The 23093-nt window shown below is 53.4% G+C and overlaps 2 protein-coding genes across 3 annotated transcripts; one reads left to right on the top strand and one right to left on the bottom strand.

Moving 5' to 3' along the window:
• Nucleotides 1–5410: 5410 nt before the first annotated feature.
• On the top strand, nt 5411–9288 carry PGLYRP1 (peptidoglycan recognition protein 1). Its single transcript, XM_084257606.1, has 3 exons — nt 5411–5723; nt 8424–8545; nt 9101–9288. Exons 1-3 carry the CDS (start codon nt 5434–5436, stop codon nt 9277–9279), a joined length of 591 nt encoding a protein of 196 aa, XP_084113732.1. The 5' UTR covers nt 5411–5433; the 3' UTR covers nt 9280–9288.
• A 799-nt stretch (nt 9289–10087) lies between these two features.
• CCDC61 (coiled-coil domain containing 61) lies at nt 10088–21438 on the bottom strand (the record flags this gene model as incomplete). Of its 2 annotated transcripts, none has more annotated exons than XM_084257539.1 (13): nt 10088–10185; nt 10312–10384; nt 10845–10896; nt 11069–11147; nt 11233–11372; nt 11608–11683; nt 11782–11939; nt 12625–12707; nt 12796–13006; nt 18474–18635; nt 19618–19772; nt 20954–21036; nt 21280–21438. In XM_084257539.1, the coding sequence occupies 13 exons, from the start codon at nt 21425–21427 to the stop codon at nt 10088–10090; spliced, it is 1518 nt and encodes a 505-aa protein (XP_084113665.1). The 2 variants fall into 2 exon arrangements, with proteins under 2 accessions (XP_084113665.1, XP_084113664.1); XM_084257538.1 differs by having other exon boundaries at nt 11233–11362; nt 11598–11683; nt 21280–21427.
• Nucleotides 21439–23093: the final 1655 nt, after the last annotated feature.

The following is a 23093-nucleotide window of genomic DNA, read 5'->3' as shown; positions in this document are numbered from 1 at the left end:
GTCCCGCATGGCGCGCAGACCTCTCCTGCCGCCCGCTGCTCCCCTCAGCAGTGTACTTCGGTGCTTCTGCCTGCTCTGCTCCCCACTCTGGCTCTGGTGAGTTCTCTCACCCTCCCGCGCTTCTGACTGTACCCAGTGCTTGTATAATAAATAAATAAATAAGTCTTTAAAAAAATAAAATAAAGACACGAGTTATACGGTCTCACTATAAAAGGCAATATGACAATCATGGGCGTGTCCCATTTTCGGCTGACAAGCCACAAAATAAAATTCTAACAGGAAGACTTCATCCCTCTTGGCCAATGATTACATTCTTAGTATTGTGCAAGTATCCGATGTACAAATATTCCTGCCTTTTTACACCACGGTAGCTGTGTGCTTTGTAATCTTAAAGGCAAAGTACAAAGTTCCTGAATTTTGAAGCTTCCTCTATTTAAAACTTGCACATGGCCTGTAAAGTCCCCTGGGGGTCCACCAGTCAAGCACCTTCCAGGGCAGCAAGAAGGGCAGGGTCTGGAACCCCCAGGAAGAGGGCTGGAGGGATACTGTCGATCTCCATGAGCAGCTTGCACCTCATCCTAGGAAAAAAGTGACTCCTTTTTGAGGTGACTTTCAGGAAAGGCGGGATCAGATCTGAGCTGTGGCCTCCCAGGGTCCAGGGTGCCCATTGGGAGTCACTGAGGAGGTGGGCGCCAAATCCAGCTGGGGGCAGACTGCAGCTGGATGGAGAGAGTGGAAATAGGCAGGAACGCTCTAATTCATAGGATCTTTAGGAGGGAAGGCGGCGTGATGGAGGGCCGGCTGGAGCTTCACCCCATCAGTCAGTAACTACAAATTGAGCACCGGCTGTGTGCTGGGCATCCTTCGGGTCCCAGACCCAGCGGGAGAGCAGAGGCTGGTCCAGGACCATGCTCAGATGTACGGCTTTCCTGACTGGGACGAAGCCTGTCACTCCCTGAGACAGGCTCCTGGAGGAGGGTCCCTTTTGGAGGAGTAAGTCAGGAACCATCTGGAAATCGTGCGTGTGCAGGGTCTGGGGAACACCCAAGTGGAGATGGCAAATGGGCAGGTGGAGACTCAGTTCCAGAATTCAGCTGAGAGCTCTGGGCTGGATGTAAAATTCTGGGTCATTTGCATATCGCTGATGGTTGAAGCCATTATCTGGGTACAGTCATCAGGCAGAGAGAATACAGTGTGCTAGTCCAGAAGAGTCTGCAAGAGAACCAAAGATCAGTCAGAGAGGCGGAAGGAAAATCAAGACAGTCTGATGACACAGAAGCTAAGAGATGTGGGCATTTCAAAAAGGAAGTGGTCAATGATGTGGGACTCTAAGGGCACCGGCTAATTAGTGGCAGGGCTGGAGTTTAAAACTGAATCCAACTATTTAATAAGAGGTACAGAGACAAATGGCTGATCGCTTGAAAACAAAGTTAGACCCCTACATCATTCTATCTGTAATATAAATTCTAGCCAAGGTCAAGGTCCAAAAGTAAGACAAGGTAGTAATAGTACTTGAAAATAGGCTTGTTTTTTTTTTAAAGATTTATTTATTTATGCATTCAAGCACCAGGGTGTAGGCCAGAGGTGCGGGGGGTGAGATGATTCACCAGAGACAGAGCGGGGAACAGAACAGGCAGATTGACTGAAGTACACTGCTGAGGGGAGCAGCGGGGAGACAGAAGAGGTCTGCTGCGCCATGTGGGTTGCTCCCTGGCCGGAATCAAATTTGTGATACAGTGGTTGTGGATAGCCTCATGGGTTGCGTCTTAACCCCTTGCGCCACCAGGGAGGCCCTGAAAATAGAGTTTGATAATCTTGGTGTGGAAAGATTCTTCTTATGACAGAAACAGGGAATCACAAAATATTTTTAAATAAGCTGGAGGAATAGACTTGCATCACATTTGACAGACATTGGGTTAACATCCTTCTTCTACAACAACCCAACAGGAAAGTGGTTAAGAGAGTTGAATAGCCAGTTCCAGAAGATGGGTAAAAGCGGCCGGAAATAGGTAAAAAGACAATCACATCTTTGATGTTCAAGGAAATGTAAATGAAACCATAAAGAGACTCCATTCCTTGAATGGGTAAAGCATTTTAAAATGGATCACACTGCTGGGGGGGAAATAAATAAGAAAACTGTTTTTGGAATGGTACTGGGTAATAGCTATTAAAATTTTCAATCTATTTCCTGATCTGGATGCTGGATACATGGTGTATTCCGCATGTGAAAAACTCAAAGAGCTCTCCACTCTATTTTGTTAACTCTATAAAAGCAAACTATTTATTTTACTTTTTTTTTTTAAGATTTATTTATACAAGAGCCGGGGTACAGTCCAGATGCATGGGAGGGTGAGAGGATCCACCAGACACAGAGCAGGGAACAGAACAGGCAGACTGACGAAATAAACTGCTGAGGGGAGCAGCGGGTGAGACAGGAGACGCACCATGTGGGTTGCTCCTAGGCCGGCAGGGATAGAACAGGCGCTGCAGAGGCTGTGGACAGCCTCACAGCGCTGCGCTTAACTGCCTATGCCACCAGGAAGGCCCAAAAGCAAACTATTTATTAAAAAGGCATTTGAGGGCCTCCCCGGTGGCGCAGCGGTTGAGCGCTGGGTTGCGAAGCTGCCCGCGGCTGGTTCGATCCCCGGCTGCTCCCCGGCCACCGGAGGAGGGTCCCATATGGCGCGCAGACCTCTCCTGCCGCCCGCTGCTCCCCTCAGCAGTGTACTTCGGTCCTTCTGCCTGCTCTGCTCCCCGCTCTGGCTCTGGTGAATTCTCTCACCCTCCCGCGCTTCTGACTGTACCCAGTGCTTGTATAAACAAAACAAACAAACAAACCAGCAAACAAATAAATAAAGCATGCCTCTATAAAAAAAAAAAAAAAGGCATTTGAATACTTTTTTTTTTAATAGAGGCATGTTTTATTTATTTATTTATTTGTCTGTTTGTTTGTTTTGTTTATACAAGCACTGGGTACAGTCAGAAGCACGGGAGGGTGAGAGAATTCACCAGAGCCAGAGCGGGGAGCAGAGCAGGCAGAAGGACCGAAGTACACTGCTGAGGGGAGCAGCGGGCGGCAGGAGAGGTCTGCGCGCCATGTGGGACCCTCCTCCAGTGGCCGGGAGCAGCCGGGGATCGAAGCGGCGCTGCAGAGGCCGCGGGCAGCTTCGCAACCCAGCGCTCAACCGCTGCGCCACCGGGGAGGCCCTTGAATACTTTTCTATGTTTTATTCTTTAATGCTTTTTAAAAGAACCGACATATACAAATGTACATGCCCCACAATTGAACAAGTTCAGTTATGAGACGGTTCTCTTCATTTTGCAAATTGACAATAAAAAGGCAAACAACCTTTGCATTTTTTTTAAATAGGCCACGGAGAGGAACAGACAATTGTCAGAAGACAACGGCAAATGACAAACCCAAGTAGTCAGGAAACAGAAACAGTACTCAATCTCCTGAGTGTCAAAATGTCAAAGTTACAAAGAGAGAAAAATAAAACTACAAAGAGATTTTATTTTCTACCCATATATTGAAGAAAGAAATGATAACATCCATTTTTGGGGTGAGTAGGAACATTACATTAATGGAGAAAATATTTAAAGAGCAATTTGGAGGAAATAATGTAATATCAATCAAATATATCTGACCTATGCCTAGCAAATCTATATTTGTAATTTATAAATACTGCAGTATGTAAAGATGTCTGTTGGATAATATTTTGTGCAGTATTGGGGGTAGAGAAATGAAAGGCTCAAAAAAAGAGATTGTATCAGAATGGTGAACATACTCACGAAATAGGCAACTAGTGTGGAAACTAAATCAGAATTAAATGTATTGTCTTGGAGCGATGTACATGAATCATTAGGTGACAAAAAGCAGATCTATACACATAGGTTTGTTACTGTTTTAATATCTCCTTATATGTTTGTAGAAACAGAATATGGTTTAGACCTTAATTTTTGGAGTCACAAAGGCTGTTTCTAAACCCCAGCATCCTCACCTTCTCCCTACATGGGCTAACCACTCTGTGCCTCAGTGTCCCCAACTATAAAAGGGGGGTACAAATAGCATCTACCTCACAAACCTGTTGGGAGCATATGATAATGAGTTAATTGATGAAAAGCACTTAGAGCCACCAGGTTCCATTAACAAAATCATGAGTTTAAACGTGATCTACCTGAGCATGGGAAATATGGTGGATATCCCACACTGTCTTCCTTGATGACCTCAGGTAGGGACACAGGTGACTAACATTCAATTAGTCACCTTGACCGTAGTCAATTCAACTTGTTACAGCAAGCATGTGTTATTTTTGTAATATTTTTTTGAAATTCAGTACTGAAAGGACAGGAGGACAACCAGACCGGGCAGTGTACCCCGAAATCACCATGGTACTCCAGGCAGGAGTGGAAAGGCAGAGGTCCAGGGAGTCTGCACCCCAATGATTGATCCCCAGTCACTGAGTGACCCTGGGCAAACAGCTGTGCCTCTCTGGACCTTGGCTTCCCTCCCGTGCAGGACAGAGCTGCCAGAAGCACCCACATAAAGCACGTTGCTTTCTCCCAAGATTTAAGTTCCAGACCCGGTGGCACTTACATGGAGCCATGAGCCAACCATCTTTTAAGGACTCGACCCCTGTGAACTCATTTAATCCCGCATCCACCAGAGGAGTTGGGTCCTTTATTTTACAATCACCCTTGTTTTGTGCGTGGGGAAAACAGAGGCACAGGAATATGAAGCCAGGAGCCAGAGCTTACACATGGGCGTGGCCAGGATTCCAAGGCGGGCAGGGAGGCTTTGAATCCAAGCTCTGCTCTTTGCCAGTCCCAGCAGTGACTTTCCCTGATGCCAGCCTCAGTGTACTCTACTGTGAATTGGGTTCCCAATACTCACCTCTTCAGTTTGCTGCAAGGGTTAAATAACATCGGGCTTGGGCCAAAGAGAAGTGATTTTAAAAGCGGAGCCTTTATTGTCTCAGACCCTGCAGGAAGAAGGAAGAAGAGGCCCTGCCAGCCCCTCACCCCCACCCCCCACAGCCCCTCCCAGCTCCTCCTGGCTCCCTGTTAGGTTCCTGGTGAGTTGCCCAATGCCCCATTAAGAGAAGAGACAAAGTAGGGCAGGGATCCAGACCCTGAGACTTCCAGAAACCACAGGGCTGAAGTGTCCAGGGGCCTGTGCGCCCCTGCCCCCCACTCGGTTGGATAAGGGGCCCCTTGATTCTCTCACGCGCTTCCTCCTCCACACCTTGGCCAGCGTGACCGCACCGCATCCTGTTCAGGTCCCACCAGAGAAGGAAGCAGAGTTTGGGGTTCCCTGTGACCCACGCAGGAAGTCCCGTTAGGGAGTGAAGTAAGATCTTCCCACTGCTCGGGCCCAGGAGATAAAGGCAGGGCCAGACTCGATCTCCTGGACTCCTGCCTGCCCCACCCGCCATGTTCGGCCTCCGTGTGCGGCTCACCTGGGCCCTTCTGGCCCTCATCACCGGCCCCGCGCTCGGACAGCAAGGCAAGTCGCCCAACTGCTGCGCCCCCGTGGTGCCGCGGAGAGAGTGGAGGGCCCCGGCATCCGAGTGCTACAAGAATCTGACACTGCCGGTGCGCTATGTCGTGGTGTCGCACACCGCGGGCCGCAGCTGCGACACCCCGGCCTCCTGCCTGCAGCAGGTGCGGAACGTGCAGCACTACCACACACGCACCCTGGGCTGGTGCGACGTGGGCTACAAGTGAGTGTGGAGGGGAAGGCTGGGGCCCCCGACTGGAGTGCGAGTGCGGGGAGGGCCCTGAGCTAGGGAGAAGGGGGCGAAGGAGGGCTCAAGCCTAAGTCTGTGCCAAGACTGGGCAACAGGCAGGAGGGGTCCTCTACACGGGGGCTCCTGCAGAGTCTGGGGCCTCCGTCAGCAGGCAGAAAACCAGACTGATGAACCACCGACCAGGTGCCCGTCCCCATCCCGCTCCTGGCTGGCTGAGAGGGGCCAGGAGACTCACCGTCTCCCAGCTTCGCCCTCACCTTCCTCCTCAGCAAAGCCAGTGGGGTGGGAGCCGCTTGACTGGACCAGCCAACACATGCAAATCTCTTAGGACGCTGTTGCCACGGGGTTGGATACCAAAAATCCAGACTATTGCCACTGGGTACCTACTATGTGCCAGGCCAGGTGCCAGATACAGGGATGGGGACTCGGCCACGAGCAGCGCCAGTGGGGCCTAATGGGATATAAGGGCCCGCTGGGAGAAACAGATGGGAAAGACCAAAGTCACGGGTCGGTTTCCGGTGGTGAAGCAATGGGGATAAGGAACACAGGGGCCCAGAAGCGGGGCTCCGTTGGCAGAGTGAGGTGAGGGGCGGTCTCCACGTCTCTGCTACAGTGGCTCAGAGATGGCTGGGGGATAAGGGGGGGACACTGAGGAAATAGTATAGCCAGCAGAGGGGTGTATGGCAGGATGTGAGGTGCAGTGGGGAGCTAGGGGACAGATGTGAAACCAGGAGGTGGCAGGGCCAGGTCATGCAGAGAGTTGTGGGCCATGGAGAGGCCCTTGGTTCCACTCGGGAAAGCCAGGTGCCACAGAGGGGTGTGAGCTTCTAGGGGATAAGACACCCCCTCTGACTGCTGTGGGGAGGGCAGACTGAAGGGAATAAGGGCAGAATCAGAGACACGGATTCACTGGAATTGCTTCTGGGATCCATGGCCCCCTAGCCATGGGGGTTCTCAGGTTCTATTCGTTCTCAAGCCTCGGAAAGCACCAGAAAATCACCTTGCTGGAAATGCAAGCTCCCAGGTCCCACCCTTAGTGAATGCATCAGTGGGGCAAGGTGAGGCCCAGGAACCGGAGAGCTTTCTTAAGAAATCTAGACGCCTCCAGGATAGCCCCAGCTCTTGCCCCTGAAGATTTGATCATTCAGAGGTTCCAAGGTCAAGGTTTTGTTTCCAAGAGTGAGGAGCCCTGATTCTGGCTGATTCCAGGAAGCTGTGAAGACCACAGGCTGGGCTCACAGCTTCTGGCCTCCATCGCCCTACAGGGAAGCAAACTCGCTTCTCAGATTTTAGCTTTCAGTCTGATCCAGGATCACCTTTCTGTCACCTTGCGTACTCGCTGAGCCTCAATGTCTTCACCGTGAAAGGGGGATCCTGGCTGTCCCCACCTGGGTGTAGAAGTTTTAATTACAAGTCAGCTGACGCCATTTAACAAATAAACAGGGAACGCCATCAGCGGGGAGGCTGTGGCAGCGCCCAGTCCTGGTAGTCGCTCACTACAAAACTCGTCTCAGAGCCAGATTCTGAGTCGGGCTCCCTAAGTGGCAGACGTGGGACCCAAGATGCAAAAGCGTAAACATCCTGTGCATGGCTGGTGCACCTATGAGCCGGGGGGGGGGGGGGGGGGGGGCTGCAGCTGCAGACCACAGCTCTCAGATACCTATCCTCCGGTTAATTCCACTGTGTCAAGTCAGACTTCCTCCATCAGGACATGTCAGATGAGTGAGTTTTAAGGACCTGGGGTCAGGATGGGAATCTCAGAGGCAAATGCTGGAGCTCTAGGGCTTGCTATATCCCTGATCCCATCCCCTGAGTGCACACCCGCAGGGACAGGAGGCAGGAAGCAGGTGGTTCGGAGGCATAAGAGCTTCTGAGTGGATGTCTGAGAGGCAGAAGACTCTGGGACGTGACCTTGCGCAAATCATTCCTTTTTCTAAAGATTTTTAAAATATATTTATGCATACAAGACCTAAGGTGTAGGCCAGAGATGCAGGGGTGAGAGGATTCACCAGAGACAGAGTGGGGAGCAGAACAGGCAGATCTACTGAAATACACTGCTGAGGGGAGCAGCGGGCGAGACAGGAGAGGTCTGCTGTGCCATGTGGGTACCTCCCTAGCCGGGGATTGAACTCATGCTGCAGTGGCTGCTGATGGCTTGGTGTGCTGAGACTTAACCCCTTGCACCACCAGGTAGGCCCCAAATCATCCCTTTTCTAACTCTTGCCTACCTCAGCTTAAAGTGGAGATAACAATGGTGACTGCCTGGGAGGATACAGATGAAGATAAAGGAAATCAAGGGCTGAAGGAATCCTCCCAGGAGGCCTAGAGAAAGCAAGGGGCAAGCTTGTGTTGGGGGGTTTCACGGAGACCTGGGTGAAAATCCTGACTCTGTCCCTGACTGACTGTGTGACCATGGGCCGGTGTCTCCACCTCTCTGGTTCCCTGTCTACAGAGTGGGGACACTAGTGACTAACGGGATTACTGTGGGGATGAGAAAAGATGCATCAGGGCTGTGCCTGGCACGTGGCAGTGGCCACGTCATGGTTACTGTGGAAGATTAGTGGTTAAGAGGGAGGCTGGGGAAATAATGAATGGTAGGTAAGGATGGGGAGAGGTGAGGTGGAGGAGGGGAGAGTCTCCTCCCTCATCAAGGCCCCCTCACTACCCACACAGCTTCCTGATCGGAGAAGACGGGCTGGTGTACGAGGGCCGGGGCTGGGACACCATAGGTGCCCACTCAGGTGCCTCCTGGAACCCCATGTCCATCGGCATCACCTTCATGGGAAACTACATGGGTACGTGGCTGTCCAGCTGGTGGGGAGCGGGGCTGACATGGGGCCTGGGTGTGGCATAGCAGGGTGGGTGGCTGTGAGGGGCCCTGCCACCTACCAGCTTGGTGACCTTGAATGCAGGACTGCTTTTCTGAGCCCAGTGCTCCCCTTTAGATGATGACCATTTTCAACCCAAGGGTGGGAATTAGTTCATCAACAGAAAAGTGCTCAGGTGGCCCCAGATGCCAAAGCAGTGTTTGGCATAATGGCAGCTAGGGTGGGGAGGACCCTGGGGTCTGGGAGCAGAGGAGGGAAAATAAGTCATAATCCTAACAACTAACTGCCCCAGACACCCATCCACATTCTGCCGGGTTTACAAAATGAACCCTCTTCTATCATCCCCGGGAGGCGGGGGGGGGGGGATGCCATTATTCTCCCCTCTCACAGACAAGGAAACAGGCACAGGGAGCCAGTCACAGCTAAGGAGTGGCAGCCGGGGTCTGCACCCTCTGGGGCCTGCTGGAATCCCTAGCCCTTTCCCGAAAGCCCCAGCCTCACTCCTGCTTCTTGCCTCCCCAGAGCGGACACCACCACCCCGGGCAATCCGGGCAGCCCAGAGTCTGCTGGCCTGTGGGGTGGCTAGGGGAACCCTGCTCCCCAACTACGAGGTCAGAGGCCACAGGGATGTTCAAGAGACGCTCTCTCCAGGGGATCGGCTCTACGAAATCATCCAGGATTGGCCCCACTACCGCCAGTGAGGCCCCATCTCCCGCCCCTCCCCATCAAAAACCCCAGGGCCTCCCCCTCCAATAAAGGTGCAGCTCAAACTGTGTTCTGACACGTGCCTCCCTCTCCTGGACCTGGACCTCAGTCATCCCTCCACGGGCCTGTCTCCCAGCGGTCTGTCCTCGCTGGTGCTCAGAACCCAGAGGCCCCGACCCTGAACCAAGACCCCAGAGATCCCAGCTTGGAAGCAACATCACAGCTCAGAACCCAGAGGTCTCAGGTCAGAGCGCAGGAATCAGCACCAGGTCGGCCCAGACACCTGGACAGCAGCACAGGGGTGCTCCAGGCAGCGAAGCATGCTGCAAGATGCCCCCATTTCCGCCACACAGCCAAAGACAGACTGTGCTGAACCTCCACTTGGATCCCTTTGAGGACAGCTCAGTCTCCCCTGCATTTTTTTACAGTGCCTTAGTTTTTTTGGAACCTGAACCCCAACCTGCCTCCCAGTGACAGATATACCCAGAAATATACACAGGTCCCCACTCCACCCCCCACCCAACACTAATTTCTCCCCACTCCACCCCCTGCCCATCACTCATAAGCTGAGGGATCCCAAGGGCAAATATATTTATTTACAAAGAGCACAAATACCCTCCCTTCCAGCATGCAGTACCTGGGGAGGGGGCGGGGCCATGGCGCCAAGCACCTGAGACCCCAGGAGCACCAGGAGGGGGCGGGGCCTGGGCGGGACTGGAAGGGAGTCCCCGCCTCCTGCAAGGCCCCGCCTCCTGCGGATCCATTGGTGGAGGGGGCATGGAAGGGCAGCACCCCCTCTCCAGGTCATGACCGCGTGTCCAGCCGATTCATGTACTCCTGCAAGGCCTTCAAGCGGGCGTCTATCTCGGCCATGTCGGCCGCCTGGTGGTCGGAGCTGTACTCTGCGAGAGCAGACGTGCACGTGGAGGGCTGGGAGGGGTTTGCCACCGCTAGGAGCTATGGGGTCTAATCTGCTGCCCTCAGTACCACCCCCAGTGGGCTCTGGAGATGTGGAATCCCAGGCTCACCTTTCATGGGGACCCAGGTCCCCGAACTGGCCAGGCGTCTCTGATGGCGGCCGCGTTCCAGGGGGGTAGACTTCTGCTGCACAGGAGGTAAGAACGGGGATCAGGCACCCTCCCTCTATTCCGGCCCCAAATCCCACCAGAAATTCTGAACCTAAGGACCTCAAAAAAAGTAAGGGCTGACACCTACTGAGCACCTCACAGTTTCACCAGAATGCTGGGAGGGGAAAGCCATTACCAAGCCCAGTTATCTGATAAACAGGCACAGAGAGGCTAAGAAACCACCTGCATCACAGAGGGGCGTTCAGATTCTAAAACCTGTAATCTGCGGCCAGAGGTGATGGTCTCAGCCAGTGTCCTCTGTGCCCTCACCACCCCACTCTCCCTTCCAACCCAAAGGCCTCTGTGCGCCGGGTCATTTCAGAAGGGCTTCCACCAGGCAGGCCCCCAGAACACAACCATGGCAGAAGGGGACAGCGGCTTCCGGCGGCTTAGTGCTGCCCCCACCTTCCCCAGGAGGCAGGAGAGACTCTCACCACATTGGAGCGGGTCCAGGTGGGGCTGGGAGGCTTCCCGCGGCGGCGGACGCTGGAAGGAAGCAATCATAGACCAATGGACCGCTCTTTGGCACCTCCCACCTCGCCCTCCTTCGTGATTTCAGGGCTCCAGCCTCTGACACCCAGTTACCCTGCAAAAGACTGTTTCCAGGCTCCCCACACACCCGACCGGGAGCGGTTCTTCCCCCCATTCCAAGTTTTACCCTCTACGGAGGGACTCCGAGAAATCCTCAAACTCGCTGCAGGAGCTGGCGGACGAGCAGCGGCTGCGGAAACTGTCCACTAGAGGGAGAAGGAGCGCGTGGGCCTCCCGCACCCGCCCGCGTGCCCGGCCCGCCCGCCAGCCCGCGCGCCCCGGCCCAGTTACCCGAGGAGCTGCGGTTCCGGGAGCGATTGGGCGCATCCCCTCGGCCGGTCAGGGGGGCCGGGCCGCGGGCCTGCCGAGACCAGGAGATGGATGGCCCGTCCCCGCTTCCTCCGCTGCCCAACCGGTTCCGCTGCTGCAGCCTGGGGAGCGGGTAAGGAGGGGCTTGCCCGTGGGGAAGGCGTCGCTGCCCCCCCCCCCCCCGCGACAGCCAGGGCCCGCGAGCGGGCGAAGAGGAGGAGAAGCGCGGGAGGACGCGGGGAGAGAGGGCGGGGGGAGCGGGGGTAGCTGGCAGGCGGGGGGCACAGGTGGAGACAGATGAGGGCACGGGCTGGCGCGCCGGGCACACAGGCCCGCAGGGAAGACACGGGCGCTAACTTCGTTTTGATCTCTCTCTGCTTCTTCTCCTTGGCCTTCACGAAGGCTGTCGGGTCGAAACGGGGCGCGCGACCACCTGGGGGGCAGGCAGAGCGGAGGCGGCCGGGGTCACGCGATCGCGCCCCCACAGCCCCATCCGTTCCACCCTCCCGGCGCAGAGCAGGACGCACCGACCTGTGGGCGAGGGCGAAGGGCGGGTGGGGCGGCCTCGCCCCCGGCTCTCCCGGGAAGAGGAGCGGGCGGCGCCGCGGCCGCGCGACGTGGAGCGCTCCCGGGACGTGGAAGTCCGGTCCTCCCGGGCCCGGGGCGCGGCCACCGGCGGAGTGCGTCTCCTGGAACCCAGGCCGCCGTCAGTTTCCCACGGCCCGGCCGGCTCCCTGGCCAAGCCTCTCCCCAGCGCACCCGCGCCGAGGCCCGGGCCCAGCCCGCCATCCCCTCCCGACGCGCGCCCGCGCCCGCGGCGCTCCTGGAGAACTCCGCGCCGCAGCGGGGCTTTCTCCAGCGCCGCTCCGGGCCTCTCCGACCCCCCACGCCCCGCAGAAGAGCCCGGCTGGCGCTGCTCGACAACCTCACGTAAGCCCCGCTCGCCGGGTCCTCCCCGGGGCCCCTCCCGACGTCCCGCCGCTCTGACAAGCGCTAAGGGACGCCAACCAGCGCCCCCAACCCCACTTGCGGGTGACACCCTTTCGCTCCGCGCGTCGGAGTCCGGCCCTCCTCGGTCCTCAGCCCCTGCTCCGCCGCCTGAAGCCGGCCCACCTCTCCGCAGACCCGCCCACCGGCTCCGAAACTGCGGTCCTACCGAGGCCTCGGAGCCCAATCAGCCGCGCCTACCCTCGGCCCCCAGCGCCCTCTCCTTCATTCCCCGCCCTGCCCCCAGGCCCTGCCCCCCATCTCTGGGCGCTCCGAGTCCTCCTCGGACTCTGCCTCCTCCCCAGGCCCCGCCCCCGCCAAGCCCAGGTCCACCTGCAGGCCCACCTGCAGCCCCGAGGCCCCGCCCACCCTGGCCACGCCCCTCACCCTCTCTTGTAAATGGCCAGCTCGGAGTTCAGCGTCTTGAGCCGCGCGCGCAGGCTTCGCTCCGAAGCCTTGACTTCCTCGAGCTGCAGTGAGGATCCGGGCGCAGAGATCCAGACTGAGACCGTGGTCCGCCCCCGCTGGCCGCCCCCGCTGGCCGGCTCGCCCCCTCACCTCCTTGGCCAGGCGGCGACATTCCTGGCTGCGGCGGCCCGACCCGCGGGTCCCCGCGCTGCGCTCTTGCCGCAGCTCCAGCTCCAGGCCGCGCACAAGCCCGCGCAGAGACTCGGCCTCCTGGCGCGCCGCCCTGCCGGCCAGCGCCTCCTCGCGTGATCGGCCCAGCTGGGTCTCCAGCTCGCGCTTCTCAGAGGACAGGCGGGACACCCTGCGGGAAAGGTGAGAGCGAGGGCTGGGGCGGGGTGCAGAGGGGAGGCCGGGACTCAGGTCTAATCATCCCCTTTTCCGGCAGGGGGTGGGCAGGCACCGTCTCACCTCCACAACGAAGGGGTAACTCGATCACTCCCATGGGTAGAGTAAAATGGCCTGATTTATCACCTGCAGCCCACCTTCCCCACCTGAGGGACATGCCACATCACCACCATCCATCCCACAGGAAAGACACAGCCGTGTACGCTTCATTACAAAATATACCACCAATCTATCCTCTATATCCTGAAAGCCTAGCCCCGAGGTGCTGAGGTCCTGGCCCAGACCCCCAGACAGGACTTGTTGCCTTCCCATTCGCCAGGACTCTGTAAAATAACAAACCGGTCCTTGAGAAAATGACTGTACATGGGGTGTTTACAAATGTAGACTTACAGTGCTGCACACCTGAACTGCATATATCATTACCAATGATTTTTCAGTAAAAATTTATCTTAAAAAATGACCTATAAACAATGCTATATACACTGCTGCACAAGGGTGGAATCAAGCAAAAGGCACATCAGTTGAATGTTTGGGGCATCTGCCCTAACTGGACTATTACACAATTGTAAAAAAGGAATGAGGCAGACAGCTTTGTATCCCATCACCAAGTGATGGCCAGGATGTAAGTTTAAGAGCAGCTCAGGCAATGTTATGTATGCCTCTCTTTTTGAAAAAGCAAAGAGGGGGTTGTAAATTATATATCTGTGTTCATATTTTAAATATATATAAGGTTAAATCAAAAACAAAAAGGTATGTTATCTATGGGGAAGGGAAGAAGACAGAAATGGACCTGTTTACACGTACCTTCTTTTTCTTTTTTTTTTTTTAATTTACAGATTTATTTATGTATGCACATAAGAGCTGGGGTACAAGCCAGAGATGCAGGGGGTGAGAGGATTCACCAGAGACAGAGTGGGGAACAGAACAGGCAGAATGACTGAAGTACACTGCCGAGGGGAGCAGCGGGCGAGACAGGAGAGGTCTGCTGTGCCATGTAGGTAGCTCCCTGGCTGACCGGGGATCGAACTTGTGCTGCAGAGGCTCTGGGTTGCTTCACAGGTTGCGTCTTAACCCCTTGCGCCACCAGGGAGGCCCCCGTACCTTCTTTTTCAATTTTGACTTTGGAACCATGAAAATACTTATTTTTAAAAATTGTAACAAAAGCAATCCCTACGGCTTTAAAAGATACTGGTTCAAACCTAACCTAGCTGCATGTCAAAGTCGGTGGCCTCTGGAAGGAGAATTATGTTAAGTGACCTAAAAGGGAAAAACACTTGCTCTTAACAAGTAGAATAATAGCCTAAGGGCAAAAAGAACTGCAATCACATCTTAAACTCTATTCATACTCTTAGAAGGATTAATGGAATTATTAAGATAAAGCAAATAATTAATGGTGTTATTAGAAATTAAGATTTTCAGCATGAGAAGACATACAAATCAGAGGGGTTAGATAAACACAAACATTATTTTTCTTATTCTGAAAATGTATTTCCTGGCTCTTTCCACTCGCAAAATGCCTAAAAGTTAGGTCAACTCAGTGACAATGAACAGCCTCAGTGGCCAGACCACGATATCTAAATTCCAAAAGAAAAACAACCAAGGTTCCTTGAAGAAATGACTCATGCCAGTTCTGAGGCTGTATAAGCAGCCTAGACATCTGACAAGCCAGGAAAAAAAGGCATCCATCCAGTTATGGGGTCATTTCAAAAGGATAAAGGAGCCAAAGTGAGGGTATTTCTAGTGGCCAAATGTAAAGACAGTAAATATGTGCATCAAAAAATATCTGCAAAGGGCCTCCCTGATGGCCTAGGGGTTAAGTCTCATCGCTATCACTGCTGCTGTGGCCTGAGTTCAATCCCCAGCCAGGGAGCTGACCCACATAGCGCACCAGACATCTCCTGTCTCCCTGCTGCTCCCCTCAGCAGTGTATTTCAGTAGATCCACCTGTTCTGCTCCCTACTCTGTCTCTGATGGATCCTCTTAGCCCCCACACCTCTGGCATGTACCCTAGTTCTTGTATGAATAAATAAATAAATCTCAAAAAAAAAAAAAAACACAAAAACTAAGAACCTCTGTTTATTCAAAGATACCAGTATGAGCATGAGACTCTCCGAGACTTAAAATCCACAAAGAGCTCATATCCAGACAATATGAAGAACTCCAGACATGAGTAGAAGAATTACATGATCAGCAAAAAGACAAGGTAGGGGAAGGGGCAACTCACAAATGAGGATCTACAGGCCTCCCAAACACAAAGGAGGGCTTAGCCTCATTGGAAATTAGAAAACACAAAGGAAGGGGCTCCCCTGGTGGAGCAGGTGGTTGAGCGCAGTGCTGTGAAGCTGTCCAGCCTCTGCAAAGCCAGTTCAGTGAGGGTCCCACATGGCGTGGCAGACCTCTCCTGTCTCGCCTGCTGCTCCCCTCAGCAGTGTATTTTATCAGTCTGCCTGTTCTGTTCCCCACTCTGTCTCTGGTGAATCCTCTCACCCCACCCCCACCCCTCGAATCTGGTCTGTGCCCCAGTTCTTGTATAAATAAATAAATAAATCTTAAAAAAAAAACAAAAAAAAAACAAAAACACAAACACAAAGGAAAATTACCAGGAGCTGTGGGGCTGCTCGGAACCTCTGTTAGAGAGGGTCCCGGCTCAACCTGCCAGCTCACCATCACCGAGTGTGGACAAGCTCACAGCACCGCCAAGGAGGGGTCTCGCCAAAACCTGCCACCGATCGGCCTGTGGGTTTAAGGACCACTTCGCAGGACGTGCAGGGGATGCGGGAGTGGAATGTTACCACGGCAAGAAAACCAGTACAATCCCAATCATGAGAAACCACAGGACAAACACCCGGCTTCTTCCAAAAATAAGGAGCCTGGAAACCCAGAAGGACTGAGCCATTTAAAGTGATTTAAAAAACACATCAAGGAATGAGTGGTGGGTTCAGATACTATTCACAGGCGCCAGCCACAGACAGTCGGGTATCGACCAGACAGATGTGAGCGCACAGCCCCTGGGTACTAGACGACATTAAGGACTTTCTGTTCATTTTGCTGGCTGTGGTAACAACCTTTATCTTTTTTAACATGCCCTTATATGTTAAAAATACATATTTGAGTGTCTACAGAGCAGATATGTCTAGGACTTGCTTAGGGGAGAGCGGAGCGCAGAGATCAGTGATATGGGCAAATATGGACGCCCCTCGATGCTGGGGCACATAGATGCATTGTGCACGTTTGGTTTTTTGTTTGATTTTTTTTTTAAAGATTTATTTTATTTATGCATACAAGAACTGAAGTACAGGCCAAAGGTGTGCGGGGTGACAGGTTTCACCAGAGAGAGTGGGGAGCAGAATAGGCGGATCTACTGAAATACACCGCTGAGGGGAGCAGCTGGAGAGACAGGTGAGATCTGCTGCAGTGGCTGCCAATAGCTTGATAGCGCTGTCTTTACCTCCTGCGCCACCAGGAAGGCCTGCATTGTGCACTTTTGCATGTGCAGGGAATTTTTCCTGATAAAACTTTTTTTTTTCCCAAATCAGTGGCTCCGTCAAGCTCTCCAAGGAGCTGACTTCACTTCACTTCAGTTAAATCCCCAGCACCTTCCCCTCTTCTGTCTCCCTCATTGTTCCAGCCAAGCTTTTTTGTACAAATGCAATTCCCTTGGGTTGGACAGCTTGGTCTTCAGTGGAGCAGGAACACTTCAGCTTATCCTTCAAATATCACCTCCCCCAGCGCTCCTCCAGCAGGATAGGTCATGTCTTCCTGCTCCCTGCTCTCCTTGATCTCTTATGTGTCCCTTTCTCAGCTTCCTAGCTGCCATTTGTCAGTGTGAGTATTCGATCTCTCTCTGGATCCTCTCCCCGTGAGGGCACAGCCTCTAGCTGTCTGCTTGCTGTGTGAAACCCCGGCCCCCATCAGGCTGCCTGTGTCCAGCTCTACTCTACTTATTACAGGCTGGGTGACCTTGGGCAGTTCCACTCACATCTCTTGAAAAGGGGATGGAAACCATATCTATGTCTAAGATGGTAGGAATCTAAGAGTGTGTGGCACCGAGTAAGGGCTCAAGGAACATTAACTAGCACTGTATGAACTAACAAATGTTCAGGAAATAAATTAATAAATGTTAGGAGTCTTCACAAACTCCTGAACTCCTACTTGGGACGAGGACATTAAGCCCCCAACCGGCAGTGGGCTCTGAAGTCACCCTGCTAGTTCTGAGGTTGGTTCAGAAAGGCAGACGGCGCCACCTTGTGTCCTGTCTGGGAAACACAGTCTATCGTGCTCTCGCTGCCACAGTATTCCGTTTGCCCTGGAGCAAGTTCTTCAACTCTCTGGGCCTCAGTTTCCTGTTCCGTAAAATGGGGACAACAGCAGTACTTATTTTGTAAGGATTAAATTAATTTAGTCATAAAGCAATAAGCAGAGTTCCTAGCACACAGCTAATAAATATTAGCTACTGGAGGGCCTCCCTGGCGGCGCAAGGGGTTAAAGACAGCGCTATAAAGCTATCACCAGCCACTGCAACATGAGTTCAATCCCCACCAGGGAGCTGACCCACATGGTGCAGCAGACCTCTCCTGAAACGCCTGCTGCTCTCCTCAGCAGTGTATTTCAGTCAGTCTGCCTGTTCTGCTCCCCACTCTGTCTCTGGTGAATCCTCTCACCACCCCCACCCCACTGCCGCATCTCTGGCCTACACCCCAGTTCTTGTATGCATAAATAAAATAAGTCTTTAAAAATATATATTAGCTGCTGGTATTGTTTATTTTTATTACTAATACTAAAAATATTGTCAACCCACCCCAATGAGTGGGGCCTCCTGCACTTAGACACTGAGCCCCCGTTCAGCTCGACAGCGGGCAGCAGTCAGTATACCCAGTGCCTTGGCTTTCTTCACGTCACTATTCCAGTCCCCTGTTCTCACCAATTCCCATCTAACAGAGGGCATTGCACATGCTGTTCCTGCTGCCTAGAACACTTTTCCCCACTCCTTTCACCTGGCCCACCCCTGGCCTCATCAGACTCCCGGTGAAGCTTAACACAGGCTCCCCTTCCCAACTACCTCCAATGGCGAAGACACAGTTGGGGGGGTGATGTGATCAACATCTCTGTGCCCCTGTGCAGGGGGGCAGCACAAAAGATGGTGGCTCTACCTCCTACCCTGTCTTGCACATGCTGTTCCTGCTGCTGGGATGCCCCACTTACCAGCAGCATCAAGTCTCCCTTCTGGGCTCCCCGCCCGCCCCCGTCTGCACTGTCTCACTGTCTGCCGACAGATCTATCACCCCCACCACATGGAGGGCCAGGACTGTCTCTGGCACTGCTGAATAACTCTTCTGGGAGCGAGGAATGAGCACCCTCCCGACAGTGCCAAGCATCAGCCCCCTCAGTGCATGTCTGGATGCCCCCCAGCCACCCAGACTCACTGCTCCCGCAGGTGCCAGATCTCAGTCTCCCGGGTGTCCCGAGCGTCCTGGCCATTCAGCCCTCTCAGGCGGCCCAGCTCCTCCTTCAGCGAGCGGATGATACCCTGAAGGACCACAGGGTCCGGCTTGCCCTGGTACGGGAGGGGCAGCGGGTAGTGAATCCTGAGGAGGAGGATTAGAACCGAGGCGTCTCAGAGGCCAAGCGTCCACCGAGAGTATAGCAGATTCTGAGAGGCACATCAGACATGATTCCCTGGCCCCACCTTCCTAGAGGTTTCTGTCCTCAACACGGCTTCCGGGTCCCTCCTGCCTCCACACCTCTCTAGCAGCCAGCCCCCCAAGGCCCCTTAGCCAGCAATGTGGGAACCACCCAGGTTGACAGTGCCATCTGAGGCCACTTCCTCATCACATGTGGCTGGTGGAAGGGACACTGGGTCCTGTTACTTGCAGCCAAACAATCCCACAGGGGGAAAGTCAAGATAGCCTGATCCCTGTGGCCTCTGGGCTGGGCCCCAGCCGATGCTATTCAGAGTGTGGATAACTCCCTACTAGAAAATCCAGGACAAAAGGGTCACTGTACCCCAACCATCCAACAGCCATCCCCAACTACCTTCTCCCCTTGTTGCCTCTCACTATACAGGATAGAAAGCCAGCTATTCATTTCCCAGCATCCCTTGCATGTGATCACTTCTGGCCAAATATGATGGAAAGTCTTCTGGGAAGACTTTCCTGATAAAAATGGTAGAGGCAATGGACAGCCCTGTGCCTCTTCCTCTGGCTTTGATACTGATGCAATGCCTGGAGGTCCAGCAGTCACTTTGTGACTATGTGGGAGGTCAAAAGGCCAACACAATAAGGATGTAATTTAAAGAAAAAACAGAAAGAGCCTGTGTCCCTAGTGACACTACTGAATGGCAGCCACCCACCGAGACATCATGTGACACGACCAACTACAGCTTAAGGCACTGGTAATGGCCACTCTGCACTTGTAGTCAGGTTTAACAATAAGCGCTATAAATCTCAACACTGAAGATTCCCCAGGCCAGGTCTAAGCAGCACCCCCTTGTCCTGGGTGCCAGGGTTCCTGAGGTCTAGCCACATCCTCTCCCACCTGCCTACCGCCTGGCCCAGCCCCCGTCCCCACCTGTCAAACTCCACGGAGTAGATGAGGATCAGGTAGCGCTTGGAGTTGAGCTGGGCTGATCTGGAGGCCAGGGGGCCTGGGCGGCCTATCTTACGGTTCCGCAGGGACTCCAGGTCCGTGTAGGTCAGCAGGTCAAGGGTGACTGACTCACTGCTCTGTTGGGAGACAAGGGGAAGAGCTGCCAACGTCACCAAAGTGAGACATGCATCTCATGCCCAGGCCACGCCCAGGCCGAAATCTGGGTGAGCTGGGCTTGCCTAGAGTGAGGCTGACAGCCACCCTGGCGCTGTCTCGGGGCTGGCACCAAGATGCCTTCAGGGGAGGAACTGCAGACAAGGAAGCTCAAGACCCAGCCATTTAACTGAGCTTCACACTGCGGCCTGCTAAGTGTCCTCCTCAGACCCACAGGGCCTTCCAGGGAGTCCAGCGGGTGGGACTCTTGTCCACTTGTCAGGGTCACTGTCTCCTCATTGCATCCTCCATCAGTGGGCAGTCTCAGTCGGGGGTCGGGAGGGAGGAGCAAAAATAAGCAAATCTAATGAAGAATATCTCTGAGGAAGCTGTAACAATGAATCATTTTATTAACTACTGATCCCAGAGCACTTTTTACTACTGCTCTGTGGGACCATCAATGGGAAGTGTGCGCCCTGCAGTACCCCAAGGACGACATACCCCAAAGGAGGAAGGACAGCTCTTTCAGGAAAAGCACCTGTGCATTCCAGTTTTGAGGGAAATGAACCACTTTTTCATGGAAGGCTACTTTTACCTGAAAGAACAACCGACGGACACAGCTAGGGTTATTCAGGCTGGCGTCACTGGCATCATCTCCAAAATGGACAAAGTAAGCTTGGCACTGCCAGCAAAACCACTAAGGGCATTTGATGTCAGTGATGAAATTCCAACTTCAACGGAAAAATACGAATTTGGGGAAACTTATATCTGGCACTGGGTACTTAAGAGCTTCTCAAAGATTGAGAGATCTGGCTGATGAGGACAGTGAGGATGTTAGCAAATGTGACATCTTTTGCTCACAAGTGAAAAGAGAACTGGAGAAATGGCTGAGTGATTTTTCAGCAAAATATTACCAAGGGTTAGTGTTAAGGGTGGAGCGATTTTTACTTTCTTCTTTACATTTCTGGGACTTCACTTTTCTACATGAGGTAAGTACCTTTAGAATCAAAGTCAGGTACTTGATTCAGAAAGGAAGGAAAGAAAAAGAGCTCTGCCTTTCAAGGGAAGTGAAGGAAGTGGGTCTTGCAGACATCAGACAGGCTTCTCCTCCCCGGTCAGGCATCTGGGGCCAGACATCTCCCCAGCCCCCACCCCTGGGTCCTACCTGCATGAGGGCCGACTCCAGCATGTTACAGAAGATGTTGAACTGTTTGAAGTTCCCTGTCTTGTGAGTCAAATCTTCAATGACTGGGGAGGGAGAAAAGTCCTTCCTGACGTCTGACCACTTGCCCAGCCCAAAGCAACCATCCAAGCTTTCCAACTTTCCCCAACTCCCATGTTCCTGCCTGAGGGACGAGCCCCGCTCCCCCTCCTCACCAGGCAGAAGAGCCAGGTGAGCAGGAATCCTGGTTGACCCATTTTCTAGGAGAAGCTGATCCCCGGGAAAGACAGGCAAGACCCCCCAACCCGAACCCCAGAGGAGACACTCACAGCTGGCATCGAACTCGCCCCGCCACTGGTCGGCGGTCATCCGGTCCTCCACCTCCAGCTCCAGCACCTGCCCGGACACCATCACGCGCACAGCATGCTCCACGCCCCGGAAGACGTAGTCCACCTGCAGGCCTGCTGGCTTGTCCATGGCCAGTGTCACTGGCGAGAGGGGAGAGACGGACCCAGAGAGGCTGAGTGTTCAGCTCAGGAGCCGGAAGACCCAAACTCACATCCCGCCTCCACTGTTTACCAGCTGTGGTACCTTCAGAAAGAGACTTCGCCTCACTGTGCCTCAGTTTCCCCATCAGGACAATGGGTATAGTGAGTATAACCTACATCAGAGGTGGTCATGAGGAATAAATTGGACAATACACATAAAAGCATGTAGAACTTTGTCCTGCACTTTATTCTGCCCACATAGGTTGGCTAACAGATTACATGTTACCAACAAGAGGATCATGTTAACACTGCTGATTCATTTATTAGTATGCTCATTGTATAATCTTTATTATTTATTCATTCAACATGTGTACAGAAAAATCAAGCTGAAAATGGGGACAGGGAGTGTTGGGGTCAAGCAGGGCAGGGATTTCAAACAGGGGCTTAGGAGAGGACTCTCTGAGGAGCTGACATTTGCGCAGAGAACTGCAGGCTGTCTGGGGAAGAAGGTCCAAGTGGCTAGAAATCAATGCTCTACATCATCAATGATCCACTTAAATCACGGGCACTGAATTAATAACTGAGTCTACTAACTAGCCTGTTGTAAGCATCAGCACACTGTGCTGCTACTCACTAAATTCTATGAGGAGCTGGAAGGAAGGGTCAGGTCTCCCCTAGATTCTAGGGGCACATTTCGGAACCGGAGCCCCAGGCTGCCTTGGTTCGTATCCAGGTTCAGCACTGGGCACAAGGGCAAGTCACTCGGCCTCTCTACGAGCCAGGTTCCTTTAAAGCATGTTCCACCCAGGGCAGGGTGCTGGAGATAAGCTGAAAAGTTTCAGATTTTGTCCTGCTTTCACGAGGGCAGCAACAGAGTAAAAATGATGTGAAGTGGGGTGGGGGCCTCCCTGGTGGCACAAGGGGTTAACATCAGCACTATGAAGCTATCTGCAGCCACTGCAGCACGAGTTCGATCCCCGGCCAGGGAGCTGACCCACATGGTGAGGCAGACCTCTCCTGTCTTGCCCGCTACTCCCCTCAGCAGTGTATTTCAGTAGATCTGCCTGTTCTGCTCCCCACTCTGTCTTTGGTGAGTCCCCTCACACCCTGCACCTTTGGCCTGCACCCCAGTTCTTGTATGCATCAATAAACAGATCTTTTAAAAGAAAAAGAAAAAGCTGAGCACTGAAACTCTAAGTCAGTGATTTTTCATATGTGTAGGGTCCTTGAGTCTGTGAGAATCTAATGAAATATCTGAACCTGCCCTAGATGGTAGATGAATAGGTTGGTAGCCTTTTACAAGTAATTTGAGGGGCTCCCAGAGTAACCGCCCCCCTCGGTGCCGATCCACAGAACCCCCTTCTCAAAGGTCCAGGGAAAACCCGCCCGTGCCCCGACATCCCGACAGGCACCTCTGTCTCTAGATCTCAAACTCTGGACTTTATTTGGGGAAGGGGTCTCTGGAGCTTTGGAAAAACTGATGAACTCTGAGGACCCTTCCCCTGGGAAATTCACACTTACAACTGTGCTTTCAATGTCTGGGGGTTCAGCGGTCGGAGTTAATAATTCCGCCCCACTTATCCAGCAGCTTATCCTACACGTGCCCACCTAGGCGCGCGCTCCCGGACGCCCGCAGGGTGCAGGCAGCGCGGCCC

The sequence above is a fragment of the Talpa europaea genome (genome assembly GCF_964194135.1).
Source record: "Talpa europaea genome assembly, chromosome: 16".
NCBI classification, from domain to species: Eukaryota; Metazoa; Chordata; class Mammalia; order Eulipotyphla; family Talpidae; genus Talpa; species Talpa europaea.
Note: the sequence above shows the minus strand (reverse complement) of the source record. Positions and strands in the feature narration are given on the sequence as shown.

Coding starts and splice junctions, on each gene's coding strand:
- PGLYRP1 (XM_084257606.1), top strand. CDS start 5,434: ATGTTCGGCCTCCGTGTGCGGCTCACCTGGGCCCTTCTGGCCCTCATC. Junction 5,724..8,423: donor TGGTGCGACGTGGGCTACAA/GTGAGTGTGGAG, acceptor CTACCCACACAG/CTTCCTGATCGGAGAAGACG. Junction 8,546..9,100: donor CTTCATGGGAAACTACATGG/GTACGTGGCTGT, acceptor TTGCCTCCCCAG/AGCGGACACCACCACCCCGG.